Genomic DNA, 24185 nt, shown 5'->3' with positions numbered 1-24185 from the left:
CAGGAGGGTTTGGAAGAAAGGGAAGGGGGAAACGATACAATTATAGTCATGGAGGTAAAAGAAAGAATTTCAAAAGAGAGAGAGAACAGAATCAACCATAACTTGGGAAAAAGGAAATCAAGGGGAGCACCCAGGCTACATGCTCAGATAAGTCATCAATAATGTATTTTCCAAAAATATTTGTTTAAGTGCAGCTGTGATAGGAACCAACAGAGGTGCAGAACACAATAAAGAAGTTTCTGGAAGGGACATTTTTCATCAAGCTGCTGCAGCTGGTCCTGGTGCTGCTGTGTCCCCTCCTCTCACTTCCCTTGAATCCTCGAGGAAGGATTCCCACCCCATTCACACTGCCCTGCCTTCCCTGTGTACTTTATTGCAGTTGACGCCTTCTGAGTCTTACTGCTTGCTTTCAAAGAGACTGACTGGTAAGTGACCTCTAGCACAATGCCCTTCACGAACGACTGAAGCAATTTGCTGTCTATGTGTGGGAACTTCACATGATGGTGGTATGCAGCAGCTCTTACTTCTCCACTTAATTGTGCGTTCCTGGTTTCGGGGAAATAAGGCTCAACCAAGCCCTGTAGCAGACATGATAGGTATATGATACTGTGTCTCTCTAGGGATTTGACAGTCTTATGCTAGCATCTTGTTGGCTGGGAGGTCAGTCTCCTCCCACTGCAAACTTGTTTTTCAACATTCTTAGCTCTTCCGTTCTCTGTGTGTCCACTAATAGAAAGACACACAAAGCTCTCTGATTGGATTTACAGCAAGCTCCAGCCAGAAACCTATGTACCGCTGTTTCTCCTTTTGAATGTACAAGAGTCGATTTAAAGGGCAAAGAAAAGAGGTGTTTCCTAAAAATAAGGGGAGCCTGCAAAGCTGGGTGTGGTGGGAAAGGACTGCCTGGAAATTAGACACAGCAGAAAGGAATAAAAGTTAAGATTTTTCAGAGAAACATATTTTCTGTTTCTTTTTTTTTTTGGTTTGAAATAGCAGTGTTGCATGCGTTGTCCAAGATGTTCTCAAACTTAGGCCTGAGCAATCCTCCTGCCTCAGACTTCAGAGCAGCTGGAACTACCCTGGCTGGCTAAGAGTATACAATATACAATATCAATTCTGAGAAAAGAAGCCAGATTCTCTTGACATTCTGGTAAGAATGCTTCTTATTTAGGGAAGCAGTGAATTATATTAAATTATTAAACTTTCCTCTAGCCTTCATCTCTTATAACCTAGTATCTGTTTTTTATCCTGTAGCCTATTTACTCCTTTTATTAATACGTGTTTTTCAAAGAGTTATGTTTCTTCTCTGCTAGTTTATCTCTTTTCCCTTGTTTATAATTCCTTGTTTACAATTCTTGCCTTGTTATGCTAATTCATTCTAAGAGATACAGCCAGTCATACTCATTATGAGAGAGAAACTCTAAATAATGAACACTTATTAGTAAGTGAACATCTGGAGAGCAGCCAGCACTCCTGGAGAGACCAGTGGGTCTTAGCCCCGTAGGAAGTGGGCACAAAAGATTTCCATCTGTGTCACACTCTAGGGTAAAATTATAATCTGAAGGAGAAAAGCAACATTCAGGAAGGCTGGAGTCTAAGGGATGCACTATGCTGGCCACTGTTGCCTGCATCTCCTTGGTAACCACAAGGAAGGAGGGTCCTAGTCCTCTTCTGCAGAGCCCCCCCCCCCTTTTTTAGACCATTAGCAAATGTAAATTACTTGCTTCAGTCTTGGAACTGAGAGTCATACCCATGCTGGGTCCCTGTGTTAACAAGTTGTTTTTCCAAAGGAACAGAATACCCAGAGAACTCCAGAGGCATCTGGTAAACAGAAGACCTCATTTGCAGCACTGAGACGCTAACAACCCACTATAACATGCTAAGAGGTTTGTCGAATGGCTGCAGGGTTAAGGATTTTTAAAAACCAAAACCTCACATGCACACAGGAACTCAGAGCAGTTGTTTGTGTGCAGCCTCCTCCTCCCCACCCCCACCCCACCCAGCCCCAAGGGGAGTCATCTAAGTATATCCCCATGGATGTGTTCTTAGACTTGTTCATTTTTTGATTGCAAAGTACTTAAGGGTGCTGGATGGTTGGCTAAGGTATCTGTAGTGCTGTTTCAGAGGACTTGAGTTCAGTTCCCAGCACCCACACTGGATGGCTCTCAGTCACGTGTAACTGACTCCTGCGGAGCCCCATAACCTCTTAAGGGCTTTGTAGGCACTGCTCTTACATACACAGACCCACATATGAATGCACATACACATGGTACAAAAAATAATAAAATATTAAAGGCAATTTTAAAGAGTACACGACAGGCATATTAACAAACCTCTTACCTTATCAACATTCATCCGTTTAAAGGATGCTTGCAGAAGTTTAAAGTTGTGAATATACTCATGCTCCAACTTTGCTTGGAATTTTACTTTCTTCAAACTAATACAGCCCGGGAAGAGCATGTCCATGAACTGGCAATAGGCTGCTCCTAGAAGAGGCAAAAAGAGGGACTGATCAGTCTGGCTGTACTCAGGTGTGACAGCAGTCATGAGTACAAGCACCGTGATACAGAGCACAGTCTCCTCCACACATGCCCCTTATACCATTACACCCTCTGGACAGCACGGGTTGGGGACCAGAGGGAAGAGGCCATGTCTCAACAGTACAGCATCCGTCACTTCTTTGTCAGCCACCATGTCTTTAGTTCCCATGACCAACATGTGGGATCCTCCGTGGATGCCAAAGCAGTTGTGTTAAGAACGATCCTTGCTGCTTCTGTCAGAGGAAAGGGGCATGTCCTTGCCCTTCTGTCTAGCTAGCGTCCTGCTCTCTGTCATCCAAGTCAACTTAAGAAGGGAAAGCACAGACCACGCAACCATCAGGGCAGTACACAGGCTCTTATGGGCTGCGAGGCCCAAATACATATGCTCATGCTGTTTTATGGCCATCTTGCAAAGTAACTCGGCTGGAAACGGTATCACTAAGTCTTCTAACACCAGAAGCAGCTGCATGCTAACCTCACTCCAGCCCAAGAGTAGCAGGCTTCCCTCATGAGCAGACAGGATGAAGCCAGGGATCTCCTGAAAAAATGCAGATATTCAGAGTCATGCTGAAATGTTCAATGGGACCCCCAGGGACAGTCTGTTTAGCGAGGTTTTTACTTTTAAACATGAAGGAAGAACTGTTGAAATATTGAAATGTGCCAATCTCAGGAAGAAAAAAAACCCCAGCAAGACGGCAATTACTTGGATTTTATCTGAATGGGGAAGACTAAGGACATTTAACACGAGAAGCTGTCACAAGTCCCCCACCTCATAGGAAGAACAACTGTGTGCCAAGAGCAGGACCAAGTAGAATGGCACATTTTCCTTTCTCTGTCGTCTACAGGTCACTTGCTCTATTTCTGACATGCTATTGATTAGTCTTTCTGGACCATGAAGGGCCTCCCTCCTATTTACCATCAAAGTTTCTGGAGGCCTTGTCTTTCAAGAGGGAGGCTCCCCTTTGGCTAGGGCACTACTGTGTCTTATACCAAATCCTCAGCCGAGATGCAGTTGCAGAGAAGAGGAGACAAAACACTAGGAATCTAAAGGCTGTGGAACCAGAAATGCTGGGGCAGCTTGGTCTTTGTAGGTAAGGCAATGAAGAAATGAAACAAAGGCATCTGGCTTTCCCTTAGATGCCAACACCATGAATTAAGCATTTCTTCTGAAGCAGATGGCTTCTCTTAAAAACAAGACAAGGAAGGCATAGCAAATCCAAACTCAAAACACCATGCTGGGGAGGGAAGAGGAAACATCAGACTTGCGGGAGAGGGCTTCAGTTAGCTAGTCCTCCTTTTAAGAGTGCCACCGGATGAGCACAGTCCAACACAGTGGAATCACGCAGGTGGGCATGGGAAACACTGCCTCTGACCCACTCTGCAAAGTCACCCTCATTTTGCTGGAGGTTAGCATTAACTTTGCCTCTGGAGACCCAGATGCTACATATTCTCATCCAGACATCCAAATCCTTCACTTTCCAAATTTAAAAATGAGCAATGATTTTAGAGGGTGGGGGGAGGAAGGTTAGAAAAAAACCTTGTCACCATCTCTAATAACCATAACCAAGCGGTAACAAATCCTTATATTCCAGCATATGCCATTCTGATTTTTTCAGAGGTAAGGTTATACATATATTTATTTTTACTAAAATGTGATGATGCTTTTAAGATGCAATCATATCTATTTTTACATACACGCTTGTTTCTGTTGTGCTGGGAATCAAACCCAGGGCCTGTGGGTGCTATGCAAGCACTGCCACCACACCCCAGGCTGTTTTCTGGGTCACTCTATCAAACATTTTAATGGCATTCTGGTATTTACATCATGCTTAGCAACTTCTCTCAACCAACATCCCATAAATATTCATGCATAGTTTCTGTAAATGCTTTTATGATCTCCAGTTTTACATTCGAATTTTAGATCCATGTGGAATTTATTTTGGTTTGTGATAGAAAGTATGGTTCTAATTTTAGTCATTCCAAATGTTAGTGGGAATCTGTCGTTTTTTGATTCCTCTGCATTTGGGCACCTTCTTACTGGGGAGATGCTTCAGGGCCCTGCCTCATTTCGCAGAAGAAGAATGTAGGCAAGCCTTCTTTTCCTGCCTTCACTCTAACATTGAAGGTGCACGACCAGGGCTCTGCTGTGCACATTTCTGCCTCCATCAAATGGAGGGAGAGAAACACAGAGACAGGGGAGTTTATCATTGTGGCAGCAGGGTGCCTAGAGCATCGTGAAGTGCAGAATGGAGTTTCCTGGTCTAATTATCCCAGGCACAAGGAGGTTCCTTAGGCTCTGACTTTGGCTTTCCCAGGATGCCACACCACCCAACGTCTTCCCTAGAAATGCTTTTCTCTATAAGCTTGCCAAGGTTACTTTCTGTAATGCTTGTTCCAAAATGCCAGTTGATATGTCAGCCAGGTCTGACATCACCTGTGCTGGTCCCCAGTGGGAGAAGAACTCTTTACTATGGTTACTTCCCTAGTGCAATGTGCTGGGGGCTCTTTTATTTCCTCATCTACGGAAGCCATTTTTCTTTGTCACAACATGTAACATACAAGCAATTTGTTTATACAACTAGAAAGCTGTATTGCCGTCATTAATATTATTGCTATGGCGCACGCCTTTAATCCCAGCACTCTGGAGGCAGAGGCAGGCGGATTTCTGAGCTCGAGGCCAGCCTGGTCCACAAAGTGAGTTCTAGGACAGCCAGGGCTATACAGAGAAACCCTGTCTCGAAAACCAAAAACCAAAAAGACAAATAAACAAAAAAATTGTGGTAAAAATTAAAAATAAAATAAGGATGAATGTTTTTAGTAGATCTATATTTTTTTGTATATTTATATCCATCCTCACTTATTGTATTTTTTAAAGGTGTGATTTTAGACTGTGAACTGTGTGGTTTAAATGTGTCCCCGAGATAGTCTGGTTTTCTTTGTTATCCAAACTCTAGGCTCTGTTTAATGGATCCTGTGTTTTATGACCTCTCCTCTCTCACTGGGTGCTGGTGATGCTTGTCCTAAATCCGAGCACCTTAATCTTGGGAGGGGGAAGCAGGTGGGTCTCTGAGTTCAAGATTAGCCTGGTCTACAGGACAAGTTTCAGGACAACCAGGGCTACAGAGAAACCCTGTCTTGAAAAACACACAACTAAAGAAGCCCCAGAAAACAAGCAAAACAAGCAAAATGAGCAGCAGCTTCCCCTCTTTCAAAAACTCAAAAAAGGTAATCATTCATTTATTCAGTTTTGAATTTAAGTTTTGAATTTAAAAGGCATACAGAAAATAGCCCTTTAAAATATTCAATATAATTCATATATTCAACCTTTTAAAATGTACATTTTAGTCAGTGGGTTTCAGTATATTCACATTCATAGGACTGTAAATCCAATACCAGGTCGTTAATTCCAGATTTTTAACACCACACACAGACTTCACAGCCACTGGCAGCCATTCTCTCTGTTCTCCATCCCCAGTGCACTGGCAACTACTCCTCTAACTTCTGAGTATCTGCCTGTCCCCCAGACTTCCCTTAGAGGGGATCAGGCTTTATGATCACCAACAAGGCTTGGGTCTTTTCCTCAGAAAAGCCTTTCCGGGTTCACTAGCCCTCTAATTCATTTTATGGCTGATATCTAACTATATAAGTACATCCCATTTTATCGATCCATCCACCAGTTAGTGGGCATCTGGGCAATTTGAGGACCACTGAGTAAATCTGGTAAGAATGTTTGTAAGCTCTTGAGTGGCATATGTCTTCACTGGCTGTAAGGTGGAGTTTCTGCTGAGTCCTGGGGTGTGTCTGTGACAAACATCCTTAAGAAGTGCCCATCTGTTTTCCAAGGCACACCATCTTACTTTCCCACCAGCACTGTCCATAGAATTCAGCTTGACCCTGAGTACTGTCTGCTGTCTGATCCTGGATGTCCTAACGGGTGCGGCTGCTGCCTCAGATGGATTTCACTAATTACTAATGGTGCTGAACACCTTCCTAAAGCGCTTCTGGGCCACTGTAGACCGTCTTTGGAGGCTTCTTTGCGATCCTTTACCTGTGTCTAAACTGAGGTACGCTTTTGTTGAGTTGTGGGAATTCTGTTTTCCAGACACAGTTCCCTTATCAGACATGTACATGGTTAGCAAATACTCCCTGCCTTGTTGGTGTGGACTCTTTCAGACAGTATCCCCTTTAGTGCATGCTTTCAGTTTTGAACTAATCCAATTTAATCCTTTATCTATCACTTGTGCTTTTGTTGCCATGGTTAAGAAACAGCAGCCTGCCCCAATCCAAGGTCGGGAACATCTGTACCCAATGCTTTCTTCCAAAGGCTTCATGATTTTAGTTTTTGCATTCAAGTTTATGATCAATTTTTGAGCTGACTCTTGTAGATAGGGTGAGGCTAATGTCTCATCGTTCTGCATGTGAATATTTTATCCCAGGACCATGCATAAATTTAAAAAGTGATTGATTTATTTACTTGGGAGCGGGTATGGGTGTTTGCTTGAATATACATCTATCCATGTAGGTCAGCAAAGGGCCCCGATCAGCTGGGACTGGATAGCTGTGAGTCACCACATGGGTGAGAAGAGTAGAACCCAGGTCCTTTGCAAACCACAAATACTCTAAGCCACTGAGCCACATCTCCAGCCTCCTCCCACCCACTTCTGTAGAAACTACTCAATCAACAATTGTCCTGGCTCTCTTACTGAAATTTAATTAGCTTATAGTTACTTAACTCTTTTTCTTCTTGACTTTCAAGACTACTCGATCTACACGTCTAGCCTTATGCCAGTAACACACATTATCGTGATCACTCCTGCTCCATAGTAAGTTTTGAAATCAAAAGTGAATCCCCTGGGGCTGGGATGTAGCTGGGCAGTACAACTTCTGCTGATTACCCACAAGGCCATGAGGCTGAATCCCCAGCGGCCCCCCTCCCCCCACAGATTATGCCCTTGTTACTGTGTTGTCATTAATTTATGTGTTCACATCTGCAGTTTGTTTTATTCACTATGTTTGGTGTGCGTGCTTAAAATTATTTTTTCTATGTAGTTTCCTTAATAGTAAGCATTTTAAAAAAGTATATTTGGCTAAATTGTATTTGAAGTTTATTTTGTTAGGTACTAGACCATGACACTCACGCACCTTCTAGTTATACGTGCTTTATCAGCCCCTCATCTTAAGGCTGTTCGTCTGTGAAGGTCAGGTACACTTCTTGAGAATCCTGTTCTTAGTCATTTGCTAGTCTGTATTCTGACTGGAGAGGTGAAACCATTAACAGTCAGTAATCTGTGAAAGGTGTGTACTAATTCCTGCCATCCTCATTTTCTTAGCGACTCTTCTAGCATGGTCTGTCCTTTACTATGACTTCTTGGATATGTTAACTTTCTCTTCAGTGGGTAGGAGATGATCTGTAGCACGGAATGAGCAACGCAACCAGTGAAACAAGCAGCCAGTTCTCACAAATAAAGTACAAGTGGACAATAAGTATACGAAAAATGCTCAACTTCAAGAGCCACCAGAGAAATGCAAATTAAACCACATTAAGATTAAAAAACTATAAGCATTAAGTAAATAAATACTAACAAGTGCAGTAGAAGATGCCCAGAAGAGAACTCTTATACACTGCTGGTGGGAATGTAACTTGAAACTTAATCAGAATATTCTATGTTCCAGTCAGGAACTGGTGGCATGCGCCTTTAATGCCAGCCATTCAGGAAGCAGAGTTAGGCAGATCTCTGAGGTGAGTCCAGCCTGGTGCATAAAGTGAGTTCCAGGATAACCAGGGCTACCCAGAGAAACATTGTCAAAAAAAAAAAAAAAAAGGGAAAGAAAATAAAAAGAAAGAAAACACACCATGGCCACCACCCACCCAACAACAAAAACAATACACACACACAGACACACACACACAATGTATTTTTCTCACAAATCTGTTACTAGCCACACATGTTTAATACTAAGGAAATACTCTTAAATTTTACTAGCAATTAAGTTTCACTGAATTTTATCAACTACTATTTTTACAAACAGGAAAATATTTTTCCTTTAGTTTGTTAATATGATCAATCATATCCATTGATTTTCTAGGTCTGAACTCTCTGCACTTCTGGAATAATCCCCACTGGTCGAGCCTTCACTGCAGTGCTGGATTATATTCACACACAATCAGGATTTGATGAGCGTATGTTCCAGCGAGCTGTCTGCTGCCCTGTGTACTACCTACCTCCTTACCATGGTTCCTTTACACTGGAAGGTTAAGCTGGAGTGCACTTCATCATTTTGAGAAGCTTAAGCACTGAGGACACAAATAAATAGATCAGTTGGAATCCTGACGGCATGGTTTCCCACCTGTGCGGCCTGAGCTTTCCTGGCCGTCCTCCATGTTTCACAGCCGTATGGGCATTGGAACAGAAGAGTAACTGCCCCGTAGGAACTGATATACAAAGAGTGCTGCCATCCCGGGGGGCCCCACCTGATCTCAGCACTTCCGCAGTATCCAGAGACATCCTTCGATGCCCAGGTGCTAGAACCTGTAGTCCCTGGCCTCTGTGAGGCCTAGGGACCCTGGACTGCGCCTTCCCTATACTGGACTGGGGTTCCATGGCTTCCCACAGCTAGATGCCCAACGTGTCTGCCTGCTCAGTGCCCTGAGCTCTGGCGGGATGTGGGTCATCTCTTCCCCTCCCCCTCTTAGTTCCTCAAGTCCTGTGCCCAACAAAACCCAACTTTCTCAGCTTCATGACACCACCGAGCTTGCGGAACAGAGTGACCTCTTCCTCCTGTCCCCACCCCTCCTGCTTCCTGGGCCAATTCTACTCGATGGCTAGCAACTGTCGTCCAGTCTTACATTCTGGTCAGTACTGACTGTCTGCAATGTGATGTTATAGAATCAACTGCTCTTTCTTGTCATTCTACTCAACCTCTTAATGGCATTTGGCCCTCATTCTTGAGATACCAAATTTTCTCCCTTAATTAGAAAGAAAAAGTACTGCCTCATTTATTTAGCAGGGCCAGTGGTGCACACCTACAATGCTCAGAAAGCAGAGGCAAGCAGATCAGATCTCTGAGTTCCAGGCCAGCCTAGTCTACAGAGCTAATTCCAGAACATCTAGGGCTACACAGAGAAATCAAACAAACAAACAAACAAAAAAAAACAAAACGAAAACCCAAAACAAATAGACGCTACCTAACCAGAACAGTCAGAAACTACTGCCTCTGTTGGGAAGTCAGCCATCAGAAGGTTCACTCTCAGGTCCATGGGTCTGAGTTGATTTCCTTATCCTGGATATGACATGGACTGTTTCCTTTGAATCCCACTTTTAACACACTGTGTCAAAGCTTCTCAAACTGAACGTGGATGACACTGTAGGAACATCATGGTGGCTTTTTATGAAGCCACTGTAAGACTCACACTCCTTCTCTGGTGCACCATGCCCAGAGTTTACAGTTCTACCTCACTTTCCCAAGGCTTCCCCCTAAGGAAACTCCTTTCACTGCAGGCTTCTCTGCTGTTCCTGGCTCTGTATTAGGCCCTGTACACCCTGGGGCCACCTAGAATCTCTGCTTCCTTCAGACCAAAGTGCAGAAGGCACTGTCTCAGAGAGCCTCTTTCACCTCCATCACTGGAGGTGGCCCTCCTTCACAGTACCATCTGAGGTAGCCCTCCTCCACTCCTTATGACCTCACCCTGGTTCTATGTTAGCTCGTGCTTGTGTGTGCTTTACCTTCTAAGAGACAGTGTTGGTCCCTTTTGTACCTAAGCATACATTTAATACAGTATTTGAATTCAGAAGATTCCAGCAACTGCTTGGTTAATGAATGAGGAGGGTCAGAGGCTGAACGGCAGCCAGGGCTGGGAAACAGCAAATGGAAAAGTTATCAAAATCCCCAGTGAGGCAGTACAAGAGCTGCTAGATGTCCTTTTAAGATTTGGTGGTTCTCTTTTTTAAAGACTATGAGACCAAGTCTTCAGAGAACATAAAAGATAAACTTTGAAAGAATAAATGCAAGATGAATCAATGCAATCAAAGGGGAGGATGCTATGTCCACCAAGTGGCTGATTATAATGTGCTGCCCTCAGAAACCATCAGCACAATGTGTTCCTCAAGTGAGGGAAGGCAACAAGAGTCAGAAATAGCTAGAAATAAAGGAAAGTATCCCACCACATTTTCTCAAGCATCTATTCAGGAGAAGGTGGGCGAGGGAAGAGAAGTGGAGCCTTGGCTCCAGAGCCTTCCCCACCTTGAATAGGTTGGACATGCTATCACACCCTCTGAGTCAACAATTTTCTTATGTGCACAACATCAACGTTGAATAGAGTGCTCAGCTCTAATCTCAGATGATGATCTGATTCTCAGGCTGCCACCAACTTCTCATTCAAAGGCTACTTGAGGTTCTCTGCTAATTAGAACCACCAGGTCATGTCTCAGGCTCTCGCCAGCACGTTTACTTCTGGCATCACCATCTTTTGTTGTGGTTTATGTCAGAGAGGCCCCTTGTGTGCTGCATGCTCCTGGGGACAGTACCAGCTCCTTTCCTCTCTGGTGACTTATTTCTATACACTCCTTTCTGAGCTCCTGATAGACTCATAACTTAACAACGTAACTGTTTTCTGCCACCTCAGCCGTCACACATTGACAATTAAATCAGCTTTCCTAATAGAGCATGATGGATTTGAGACTCGGCACACCACAAGCACAGAGGCCTACTGTCTCTTTGCATTTGCCTGGTCACACATCTGCCACCAAAGCCCAAACCTCCTATTGGAGGAAGTGTCCTGTGGAAAATCAGGGCTGACTAAAGAGGAAAGTGATACTGCAAAACATGGGGTTCTATTTCCAGCAGTCAGCAGAAACCTCTACACACATACACAGACAGACAGACACACACACAATACATACTTTAAGAATTCAGTTGTGAAGCTGAGGAGACAGCTCAGTCAGTAGGTGTCAATCACAAGGACCAGAGTTTAACCCCTAGAACATATGTAAAAAGCAGGGTACCATGACATGAGAGTATATTCCCGGTGCTGGGAGGCAGTAAGAAGAGCATATTCCTGGAACTAATGACCAGCTAGCCTAGCTGACGGTGAGTTCCAATCCTAGCGAAACACTCTGTCTCAAAAAGGAAAGTGGATGAAGCTCATTGGTCTGCCAATCTAGCCAATCAGTGGGCTCCAGGTTCAGTAAGAGACCCTGCATCAAAAACTATCACCAGGAACAAATAGAAGAAGACATCCAAGGCTGACCTCTGACCTATGCACACACAAACACACGAATGTGCATCCTTGAGTAGGCACCCACACTTTCACACAAATGTAAACATACATTCCTACCCACTGTTTCCCAACACATAGACCTGTAGAGCACTACTAGCCTGACTGTAGAGAATCTGATGACATGGGACAGTCAGTGGATGTTCTGAGTTGATTAAAGCGCTACCTGTGTCATGGGAGACAGAACACTTCCTTACTCTTCCAAATGGGAACTTCAGGGCAGTAGAAATCAAACTCCAAAGAGTCCTTGGCTGAGATGTAGGATGGATATCTTTATTAAAAGGTAAACTTTGGAGAGACACAGAGAGCGCACAGCAGCTGGAGGCTTACAATATGAACAAGGACTGCTGTTTAAGTATTACTTGGAAAAGCAACTTTCCCAGAAACTCACCAATAAGATAGTGTATTGAAGCCAGAGCATCCACGTCAGGCTCACTAACCCCAGCAATAGGCTCAACTGTCTATTTGTAGTGGCTTATCCAACCACCATAACATGGCAGCTAAAGAGTGAGACTGTTGGTCGGAAACACTAGCAGAATTTTTACCTGCCAGGACTGAGCCAGTCCTAGGTACTTAGTTTCATGCCCAGTTACTGATGTGCAATTTCCGTTCAGGCAACATGCTCATCAAATTTTACTAAACATATCCTGCCTCACGCAGTGACACTTGGCTTCCACAGCAGAGTCCAGGGGGGTAGGGGGAGGAAGCAGAGGGGGTGGTGGTGCTCAGTACAAAATGTCACTGGCTTCCATAGAGCTCAGCATTGAAACTGGAAGCAGAAGCCCGAGTCTGAGACCACAGCTAAAGTTAGAATTTAACATTCCAGACTGAGCAGAGGGTGGGGAAACCTTAAAACAAGTTAGGAAGGTATATAAAAAAACCCACTGGAAAGAAATTCCATTTTCTTATTGAAGTCATGAAGAAAGAAAGTTCTAGCAAGCTCTGCCGTCCTGGCTCTGTCTTCCCCCTGCGTTTGGAAGGGTTTCTATACACTTGTTTCTAGTGTTGCCTCTACTCTTCCACAGACAAGGCTTTTTCTGTTGCTTGCCTATTTTTGTTTGTTTGTTGCTTCCAGACTATAAGACAGACTGAAATAAGGTAAGTTTAACTTAGAGGCTGGAATCTGAGACGACATGAGTGTCCATGTTTAACTTCTGTGATGACAGGTCACCTCTAACCAAATGCCCATCTGTAGGTAACACATGGGGATGCCCCTCTGCTTACGGGTGAATGTAAACCCAATAATCTGGTTATGGTGCCACATTCCTTTAATCCCAGCACTTGGAGGCAGAGGCAGGTGGATTTCCATGAATTTGAGGCCTCTAAAACATTTTTTTTCCCAAGGAAAATGATCTCATTTAAGGGGCAAGTAACTGAGGTTTGAAAGTCCAGAAAACCACTGAAATACAAAATTCAGAAAAACAGAGAAAATAGAACAGAAAACCCAGCAAAACCACAAAACAACTGCAAGTACAAAATAAATGCAGGGATGCACATGTGCTAATGTAGGGATGCACATGTGCAAATGGAGGAATGAAGATGTGCTAAGAGAGCTGGGGAGAAGTCTAGAGAGAAACTGGCCATCATCCCACACACAGGGTCAAGTCTAACTCAGCATCGTTTTTTAGTCTTCGAGGTTCTTTGCTGACTGCGGTCAGGAAGCAATGAGAAAGGGGGCATGTGGGAGCCCTCAAAGTGGAACTCTGAGCACATGCAAGACAGCGATGTGAATGGACCACCATGAGCCTGCAGCTCAGTCCCACAGAACATTCTTTTGCTTACAGAGGTTCCTGTCCCTGGGTTAGGTGCCTTGTCATCCCTCTACAGGTGGAAACCTTTGCCCTTTTCTCTCAGGTCACAGGCTCCTCACTCTTGTCACTCCACTCACCCCAGACAAGCTCACTAGCTGTCACACCATCAACAGCATCCCTAACAGCTACTTCCTACAGAAGGATACACCTTCCCCCACAGCTCCCCAAAAGGGGCCTAAAAAGGCTAAGAGTTCAGCAGACCCAGCTTAGCACGGGAAAAGGTCCCAGCAGCCACAGAGAACAGAGAGCAGCTACCACAAAGCCTCTGTGCACACTGCTATATAACAGAAAACTGCTGAATAATAAGCTCATTTACTGACACATCCCAGGTTTGTTTCAGGACATTTTGTTATCTAAGCACAATTCTAGTATTAGAAGGAAGGCAAACTAGCAGGAAGACCTCATGGTATTTACTTTAGGGATTTAGTCAGATAGCCAAAGCATAAACAATAGAAGATTTAAAGAGGGTGATGGCGTTGGGAAGAGGCAGGAAATTACTTTTGCTGTTTTGTTTTTGTTTTTGTTTTTTAAGTAGTGAATTCTAACATTATATAAAGTTGACATATGTACTTTCACTAAAACTTGGCTCCTTTAGTTTTTTAAAGTTCTTCTATGAATTGTCCCAAAATGTCATTCAGAAGACAGGAATAGAGACCAAGCTTCCTGACAGTGACTGAAGACAAACTTCAGGAAACTATGCCGGGACTAATGTCACAGCAATATACTTCTCATGGTTACAGCATGTGGCCATAAAACGTATGTGTGTTAAAGTCCGGGAAAGGAGGAGACAGAGAGGTGACAAGCTGTCTGTCACACTTACATAATAGTTTCAGGGTGGAAAGAACTCCGCCTGCAGAGTGACGGTTATCTTAGGCATTTTCCCTGGTATGCAATTCTGAAAGGCCCAAACATTTAGCTGTTATATCTGATACTTCTTTTCCTGTTTTCTTTGTCATTTATGAAAAACTATAAATCAAAAACGTAATTCATAGAAAATGGTGAGAAAATGTACCTGAAGAGCTGTAGGACATGGGCATGCCTGACTTGATCATTACAAAGTGCAGACACTGAAGCCGACTGGCGATTCAGACGTCACCAGGTGTGCCCTGCTCATCAGTGCTGGGAACTGTCTGACAGCAAGAAAGGCCGGGCACCTCGCCTTGGCCAGGGATCTCGCCCTCCCTCTGCTTGGTCTGTGGATAAGCTGACAGAACAGTCAAGAGCTCTGGATAGAAATGTGGCAGAGAGACTGCAAGCCAAGGGACAGGTCTTGGCCGGGTTTGATCTTACTGCTTTTGTAGGGACCTCAGATGCTGGCCATGCTCAGCTTGTACTGAGTCAACCCCTGCTGACTCCAGGAGTAAAGAGTACAGTGTAGAGCCTCAGAAGACTGAAATGGTACTCAAAGCATCCACCTTTCCTCAGCTTGAGCTGTGTCTATGTTAGGAGGCTCCATCTCAACATTTGAGCTCCACTCCATAGTAGCGATCAGGCATTTACCAAATCCTCATGGCCACTTGGCCAAGGACCTAAACAAGATGAAGACAAACCTTTCTTTTCCTTGCATACAGTGTTCACTACCTGGAGCAATACTGTGCATACTGCCGCAAGCCCTAACACACACCACAGACATGTGCACACTGCACAGGCAACACACCACACTGGCCTCCTGCCTCAGACTTTCTAACCTAAAAGTCTCTTTGGAACACTTAGACACTGACAATTCTTTTTCTTCAAAGATTAGTCCAAGGTCGCCTTTTGCAGATGTCTTTTTTGTTCTTCACGTAGGACTCTCACTCTACTGGCTAAGGGAGCCCAGTGGCAACGGATGCAGTCTAGTTAGTTGTTCTGTCTGTCTGGCAGGTAAACAGCCTTTAAGGCTGATGTTATCATTGGACCTTCATTGACCCTGAAAGACACACATGTTAAAGGCTTAGTCTCCAGGGTGGTGCTACGGGGAGGCAGTAGAACCCTGAGGAGTGTGTCCTTGTGAGAGCTCCTTTGGTCAGCAGGACATAACTCTGATGACATCTGGGGATGCTGGGCCTCTCCGCCTTCTCTCTTTTGCTGCCTGGCATGAGCTGAATGTACCTGCTCCATCACCTACTGTATCTATGAAAAGTTACTTTGCCCTGGCCCACAGACCTGAGCTAATCAGATATGCACTGGAACCATCAAAACTGTGAGCTGGAATAAATCTTAAACAAATGGGTTGATTATGTCAGGTATTCTGTTATAGTGATGGGAGGTGATTAACATAACTGGGGATGATGTCAGGTTCATTAGTCTACTGTGCTAGCAATGGCTGGTATCTCTGAAATCTGAATAAAGAAATGGTTTAGGTCCTGCAGCTTGGGTGGAACTAGAAAAAAAAAAGGAAATTAAATGGTAAATGTGGGTAATAAAGGAGTGATTCTCTTAAAATGTTGAAACAACAGGTTCTTTTATAACGGATACAAAAAGGTTCAACTTTTCACGTTCAAGAAGGGATCAGAGAGCCGGGCGTGGTAGCACACACCTTTAATCTTAGCACTCGGGAGGCAGAGGCAGGCGGATTTCTGAGTTCAAGGCCAGCCTGGTCTACAAAGGGAGTTCCAGGACAGCCAGGGCTATGCAGAGAAACCCTGTCTTGAAAAAACAAAACAAAACAACGAAGGGACCAGAGAAGTTTTAAGGGGGTGTCAGGGCAGCCACTCAATACAAGTGCACTGTATTGAATCAAACATAAAGAAACAGGTGTGCCCCAGTGAATAAGTCCTTTGGTATGTGTGAGTCCTTTGGAATGTGTGAATGTGTGAGTGTACATATGTGTATGCATTATGAGTGTGAATGCAGTATGTAATATGCATATTTATCTCTGTGTGAATGTGCATGTGTGCACATGTATATGTATAAAAATGCAGTTATACATGTATATGTATGTATGTATGTAAATATGCATGTATGCACACAGGTATGCACACATGTATGTGTGTGAGTCCAGTGGATGCATATGTATATGTGTATGTGCATAGATGTGTTCAGGGTCCAAGCTTGCAACAAAATTATTCCAGATATTCTGTTTTCTTCAAAGCCATAAAATAGTTAAAATGAGGCTATGAAATCCTCTTAGGAATAACTTGCTCATGCAAGGCCAATGTGAGGAAAGACTAGACGATTTCAGATATGAAATATGAACATGAGCTTTAGATCCAAAGGACAGGATGAGATCTGTGACTTCTGCCATGCAGAGAATGGGTAAGCACACACTCCTGAGACACTTCAGCTCATCTGCTGGGAAACATCTGAGAGGTCTCTAGTTCTTAGGTCTCTTCTCAGAAAAATACAGAGGTGCTTATGTCATAGCAAACTCATTTGTAAAAAGAAATGACTGTCTGAGGCCTCCCTCAAATATATATTCTTCCTGTAAGTCTTTAGAGGGTTTTTTGTTTTGTTTTGTTTTATTTTGTTTTTCGAGACAGGGTTTCTCTGTATAGCCCTGGCTATCCTGGAACTCACTTTGTAGACCAGGCTGGCTTCAAACTCAGAAATCCGCCTGCCTCTGCCTCCCGAGTGCTGGGATTAAAAGCGTGCGCCACCACGCCCATCTGTCTTTAGAGGTTTTAAACTGAAAGAAGAAAGGGAAAAAGAAAAATTGGAAACAAGAATACAAGTAACGTTGTATAAGGAGCATATCCATCAAATCAAAGAACTGACATCTTGAGAAAAAAATCCAAAATAACTCAGTATATTGGAACATACTTTTCTCTTGTAGGGATACTGGCTTTTATAGACCCAGTGAATGATTTCAAAATAGACAGTGTCTTCATATGATTCATAAGCAAGGATTGTAGGTGAGGCATGGTGACGTATACCTATAATTTCAGCATGTAGGAGGCAGAGGGAGAATTCAAAGATCAAGGCCAACCTGGTGTCTTGAGTGAGATTTTGTCTCAATAAAACACCATCCATCACCACCATAACAAGAATAAGCTCCGACCAACCAACCAACCAACTAATCAAAATATCCAAAACTCAAACCAAAAGACAAAATAAAACAAGACAAGACATACATAGTATTTTAGGCCATGTGTGGTCTTCTATGCCCATAATCGACATATCTTGGAGATTACCAAAGCCTAACCACTAGGTCACCAGGGACACACTTGGGAAGATGAGGTAGAAGAATTGAAAGTTGAAGGCCAGCCTAAGCTAAATAGGGAGACAGTCCCAAACAAAACCAAATAAAAGTGAGCATGTTACAAATCAGAGACAAGGTCACAAGGGAGGGGCTCTAAGGTTGCCAAGTCAACAAGTCTTAAAACCATAGGCACTCCAAGGCTTCCCTTCCATATCCTCTTAAGAGGCCGACTATGCCCTGTAGTCAGAGCCTCAGGCCCAAAAGTCAATGGAGTGTATTCCAGGGCTCCCACTAGCTCCAGAGTCCACACTGTTCTTTTGATGAACACACCTCTCCTCTCTAAGCACACACATCTAGGGTGGTGGCTTAAGAGACAGCATGGATACAGGGCAGTTGCGAACCTGTAAGACCTTCAACCAGGACTGTGAAGATTATACATCTGCCACATGCAGCAATTTCTCCGGGTAACAGAAAATGATGAGATCAAAACACAGAGTATAACTAAGGATATTGCTTTGTATAACTTCCTATAATTATTTTTGTGATCTTATTAAGAATTTACAATTTATTGGTTTATGTTTCTAGTAATGTCATCAATTTTTGTTTATTCCTATTAGCTATAAGATATTTTCAAGTTTAATATGGATGTGTGTCCTTTGACTTGTCACTAAATATGTAATATGTATATACATCACACACACATATACTGTATATGAAATACATATACAGTATACATTTTAGGTCATCCATCTTCTCCTAGGTTCCCTGAGATATCTCACATGTGCACAGTGACTTCGAACCAATGTTCACTCAGCCCTGCAGTTCATGGATCCGAGTGTGACGAAGCATGCTTCTGAAGGCAGAGACACAGGCTATCCTGGTTTGGGGGGGCTGCCCACTGAACAAACGTAGCACCCTACACGGGCTCCTATACCCTGGGCACCCCCACTTGACTCTAGGAGGAGGATGGCCTTTCTAGGGTGTTCCCTAAACAGCTGCCACTCTGTCATTCAGGAGCACTCTGTGCACACCTAAGAACATGAGTGTCTTTTCTGTTGACTTCCTTTGTCCCACACCTTTGTATTTATTTAACATTCTCCTTTGTATGCGTCCATCTCTCTTCAGAGACACTTACTGCTGTGGTCTTTTATGGACAGGGCTTCAAGGACACTAATCTTACCCTGTTTATCTCAGGGCTCAAGATGTGTTTCCCGAATAAAGCTCTGCTGATGGTCAGAAGAGCATGCACAGCAAGAAGGTGGGTGGAGGTGTGGAGACTATGTCCAGAATCAAACATCCGTATGTGCAAAAACATCAAAAACTCCTAGGACTAGTTTGGTAAATCAAGCTGAATGCATGCTGGTATTTGGCAATTCAATGTTACCTACGTGTGTGTGCGCACACATTTCAGGGCAAAACACCAAACCAAACCAAACCAAAATCCTGTAATCCCACCAATTCATATTTATCGTTAATAATAAAAGTATTAAGATAATGAAAATATACAAATTATAAGGGAAAAAAAACCCTCTTACACTCTCTATTGTCTACTCAAAAAACTAAGCTGGATTGAGCCAGTGAACTGGTGAAGGCTTCAGTATGCTACCCAGCCCAGCAAGCCACTTTCCAGCTGGACCACGCCTGGACATGGCCCATCTCACTTGTTATTCGCCTTTCTCCAACTATTTGGTATGCTGAGACCAAGTAAACGGATTTTGAAATTAGCTGGTCGAATAAAATTAGGGAGAAAAAATATCCAGTCTAGACAAAATCTCTACACAATGCCTCTAAGCACAGATAATATTCCACTATTATCCTTTGATGTAACCATAGTCCCATTATGAAATGGCTCACTTTCTTACAGAAAACAGTAAAGCTCTGGTCTTATAAAGCTAAGTGAACGGCCAGGCCTGCTGACACTGAAGGCTAGCCTTACTTGGCTTCAGTAAGAGAGTCAGTAAGATCAGCCCTACTAAATTTAGCCTCTGAGCTGATTTCATCCCTAACCTGTCTTCTCTGCTGACACAAGAGAGTAGGCACAGGGGACACAGTACTAGGCTGGAACCAACCTATTTAACAAGCACAGATCTGCAGCCAAAAATGGTCACAAACAACTTGCTACCGTGCACAGGAATGACTACCACCAGGGTAAAGCGGCAAGGGCCTGTCCTTCAGGTTCCATGCCCGATGGCCACACCTCTGCACAGCCTAGTGCATTCTACAAATTGTATTTCCTTCTACTATTCATGTCTCAAGAGTTGTAAATGCAAACTACAATTTCATCAGCCAAATTCAATAGCACCCAGAATAAGAAAATACCAGGAACTTGATCCAACACAAAGCTTGAACCAATCTGGAGAAACACATATTGAACGTGAATCAAACTCAGATCATTTTTTTTTCTACCTTAAGAAAAAAAGTCAATCAAGAAAAATATTTAAAAATTTCAAAAATGCTTTCATTTAAATGACATTTTATTTAAATAGTCAGATGCTCAGGAAAATAAGTGAGCCGTCCACCAACCAGTGCCAGTACGGGCTGAGTGATGGTCCTGGCTGTGGTCCCGTCAGTGTGGAATGCCTGCTGGTATCTGCTGTGGGTGCTTCCTGTCCTGGGATGGAGTGGGAAGGAGAGGGAGAGGATGCACAGACTGTAGAAAAAGGCCAGCTGGGAAACCTGGCTTCACATCAACACCCAGCCGAGGGGTGGAGAGCCAGACAGAGCAAAATGGGGATGGGGATGGGGTGCCGAGAGGAGGCTGAGGGTGGCAGGAGGGTGAAGGGTGAGGAGGAGATACTATCTTCTGCCTTGGGTCAAACTCCTTCCTGTTCCTTTCCCACTTCTTTCCATGCAGCCCCTTCCTTCCTGTCTCCTTCAACAAGGTGCCTGAAGTGGAGGAAGCCACTTTTAGGAGCGTTTCTATACTGGCTTTTATCCCTCAGCATTACCTTGGAAACGGCTACTAAACTGGCTTGAACAAAACCCAGGACACCATCCCCTGCCCACTCCCCTATACACTTTACCAAGCAACAGGAACCATTTCTATGCTGGACCAGTGTGGTGGTGCATGCACATGGCTCAACCTCCTGTTCCAAAAGGAGAATTCAACATGACGAGATTTCAAAGTGGATTTAAACAACCAGCAGTACAAAATGGATACAGCCCTCTGCTCTCCTTGAAACAGATTGTTTTTTTTTTTTTTTTTTCGAGAAATAAATGCTGTCCAAATATGCATACAGATCCATGACCTAGATTTAATGTTCAAAGAAAGTGGTCATAAAGTAATATCTTTGGGGTAAAATAACAAGAAATGAGTAATCTTCATTATTTTGTAATGTATTACAAGGTATTTCCATGTGCCTTATTTATTTATGTATGTATGTATTTATGATGCTGCGGATTGAATCCAGAGCCTTGTATACACGAGACAAGTGTTCCACCACTGAGCTACAACCAACCCAGCTCACAACTTTTACTTTAGAGTGCATTTAAAAATGTTTTTGTGGAAGAAAGAGATGTCAGACAAAGGCAGAAAGTCCAGAAGCCAGTACAGCACCACAGTGGTATTTCAGTATTTTTTGCAAACTAAAGAAAAGCTGTTTTCACCTTCCTTATATTTTAAAAAGAAAACCAATAAAACATCCTTGTAAAGAGCTTCCAAATTAAACACACACACACACACACACACACACACACACACACACACACATATATATGCCACCGAGGAGAAAGGCAGATAGAGAACCGTCAGGTGTGGGGTGTAAGTCTTTACTGAGCTGGGATACAGAGTTAGAAAAGAACAGTCTGCAGAACACATGCAGGTGATCTGTGTGTGTCTTCCCAGAGCATGCCACTAAAATCAAACACCACACAATAAGCTATAAGGAACTAAAACAAATACCCAAGACACATTCTCCTCCATAAATCTGAGCATTCCTAAGCGTGATAAGGACAAAGGACTTAGGTCAACCGTATTTGGATTTGTTCTCTTTGGAGCGGTACAGTCCTACCTGCCCTCAAAGTCTTCTAGGACAAGAACAGAAATGAATTCATAAATAAGTAAATATTAAGACCTCTTCCTCCTGCCAAATGCTATTGTTGAAGACAATTAAACTAAGAGCATACAAATGGTGCCGTATGGGTCTGGGACACCTGAACCGCACTGTTAGTGGTCTGAGGTTTCTCAGAAGTGCAAGGCAAGGGGCAGACTGCTGGCACTGCTTATCAAGCACAGTGGCCTAGGCTCCAGGCCCAGGGGCACTGACTGAGAGGGCCAAGGGAGCTTTTTCAGCAGCCCCCAGGAGATCAGACATGCTCTGGCACAGCTTCCATTTGGAGAACCCATGCCTGTCTTTCCACAACAAGGATCCACACTTGTTTTCCAGGCAGAGTGCTTCAGGCAGAGTAACACACTCTGACTTTGCTTTTGAAGTTTACCCCCGAAGACGTCTAACTCAATACACATTCTCTACCAAACTGCTGGGTATCAGGTACGGTGGCATGCTAGGCATCAGACAGAAAGTAAACTACAGGGCAGCTCTTAAGAACTCCTGGTACCTCCTCGGATCATACACGGCACGACAGGTGTTATCCTGGATGGGTGGTTGGGGTTTGGGGAAAACCACGGACCCTGGGGAAGTCTTCCCAGAGCGGACAGTAGGTGAGGCAGGTTACACTGAGAAGAGGGCACTGCCAACAAAACTATGCCAGACCAAAGGGGATGTGTCTGCAGAGAACCAAGAGTTTTGTGGAGCGTTCCTTCAGGAGAGCAATGGGTAGGATGGGTCTGAGAAGGGTAATATGGAGGGAGCCCCAGAGGTTCGAGGTCCACTGTGCATGGTCTTATTTGCTTGGTGTTACAGACATGTGCTCCACCCTGGAATCATACCTCAGTGTTATTTATTTTGGAACAATGTCCCACTTGGTTACCCAACTGGCCTTGAGCTGGTCATGTGGTCCAGACAGGCCTTGTGTTTATGATACCCCTTCTTGGTCTCCTGAGCAGCTAGAATAGGGCCCTGAACCACAATTCCAAGCTCTACTGTGTTTGACACCTTATGTATAGTGATAATAGGATGGTGGAGCAGAGGTTAGGAGCCAGTATTACAGAGGAGTGTGGCAGACAGCAAGCCAGAAGCAGTTCATACATTCATCTGATGGCTGTGTGCTCTCAGATGTTCTCAGACATTTACTCCCGTATGTCCTTCACTTCCAGCCAAGTCTCCCCTTCTAGACTATACTTACATATACATCTTTGTCTTACCCCAAACAGGTAATGTGTGGTTCATAAAAATCACATTCAACTGCCAGCAAACACTTCACATAAACACTATAAGGATAATCTCTTACCTGAACAGAGCTGTTCCACTTTTGTGTAGTTTAGAGACACGATGTCATTGACCCATGCAATGATGTCATGCCTGCTCATAGTCTCCTGGGTTATCGAGGTAGAATACACATTGACCGCCATTCCCCAACTAGGATAAAACAGATGAAAATAAGCTTACTCACAAGAAAAAATTAGCATAGGACTACCAGAGACACTTAATCAAGGAGGACATAGTTGGTGAAGATTACAACCAAGCTTCTTAAATGTGGGTCCTGACTCCATACGGGTGGTGGAATGCCACAGGGAGGTGGTACAAAATCGAGCATCAGTAAATGGTTTTTGATTGTGCAGCAGCCCACAATTAGGTCGTAATCAGACGGGCAATGAATCCAAGGTGTTCCTGGCAGTGCTGGACCATGCTGCGTCAGGAGACTTCACTGCAGCATTCACTGTGAACGAACATGAAATGCACTTCCCCCCAGTACCGTAGCAATGCCAAGGTCACTGCCTGAAGCACCCTGCCTCCCATTCTGAGATTACTGTGTTGAGTGCAGTTATTTTCGATGTACATACAAAGCTTTCTGCTCTTACAGAAACATGCTGGCTTAATTACAGAAAACAAGGCTTTTAATAGTTTCCTGCTGTTGGTCCTTAGCATGTAAGTATCAAAAAAATGTATCTTTGGATTATATTGTGCTCAAACAGGCACATCCATCTCATTAATTGTAAATTTCCTTTTTTGTGTTATATATATATATATACATATATATATAATTTTATTTTATTTTTTGTTATTTTTAGACAGGGTTTCTCTGTGTAACAACCCTGTCTGTCCTGGAACTCTATTTGTAGACTAGGCTCAAACTCCTAAGGAAATCCACCTTCCTACCTCTGCCTGGGATTAAAGGCGTGCACCACCACACCCAGCTTGTCTTTTCTGAGACATGGTCTCTATCCCAGCTGGCCTGGAACTGCCAGTGATCTGCCTCTATTTCCCATTGCTAAAATCACTGGTATGAGCCGGGCGTGGTGGCGCACGCCTTTAATCCCAGCACTCGGGAGGCAGAGGCAGGCGGATTTCTGAGTTCAAGGCCAGCCTGGTCTACAAAGT

At 43.8% G+C, this 24185-nt stretch overlaps 1 protein-coding gene across 5 annotated transcripts in view; it reads right to left on the bottom strand.

Annotated features, from left to right (window-relative positions):
• The window catches only part of Mapre2 (microtubule associated protein RP/EB family member 2), a 135678-nt gene that overhangs the window by 38665 nt on the left and 72828 nt on the right, over positions 1 to 24185 (bottom strand). For 4 of the 5 annotated variants that reach the window (XM_021150602.2, XM_021150604.2, XM_021150601.2 and 1 more), the window contains 2 exons: positions 23095 to 23222; positions 2341 to 2486 (listed from right to left, as the gene is read on the bottom strand). In XM_021150602.2, the coding sequence (XP_021006261.1) occupies positions 2341 to 2486; positions 23095 to 23215 (267 nt within the window). In that variant the 5' untranslated portion in view covers positions 23216 to 23222. The remainder of the gene's footprint in view (positions 1 to 2340; positions 2487 to 23094; positions 23223 to 24185) is intronic. The other variant, XM_021150605.2, reaches the window with a different exon arrangement.

Source organism: Mus caroli, chromosome 18, assembly GCF_900094665.2.
Source record: "Mus caroli chromosome 18, CAROLI_EIJ_v1.1, whole genome shotgun sequence".
In the NCBI taxonomy this organism is placed as follows: domain Eukaryota; kingdom Metazoa; phylum Chordata; class Mammalia; order Rodentia; family Muridae; genus Mus; species Mus caroli.
Note: the sequence above shows the minus strand (reverse complement) of the source record. Positions and strands in the feature narration are given on the sequence as shown.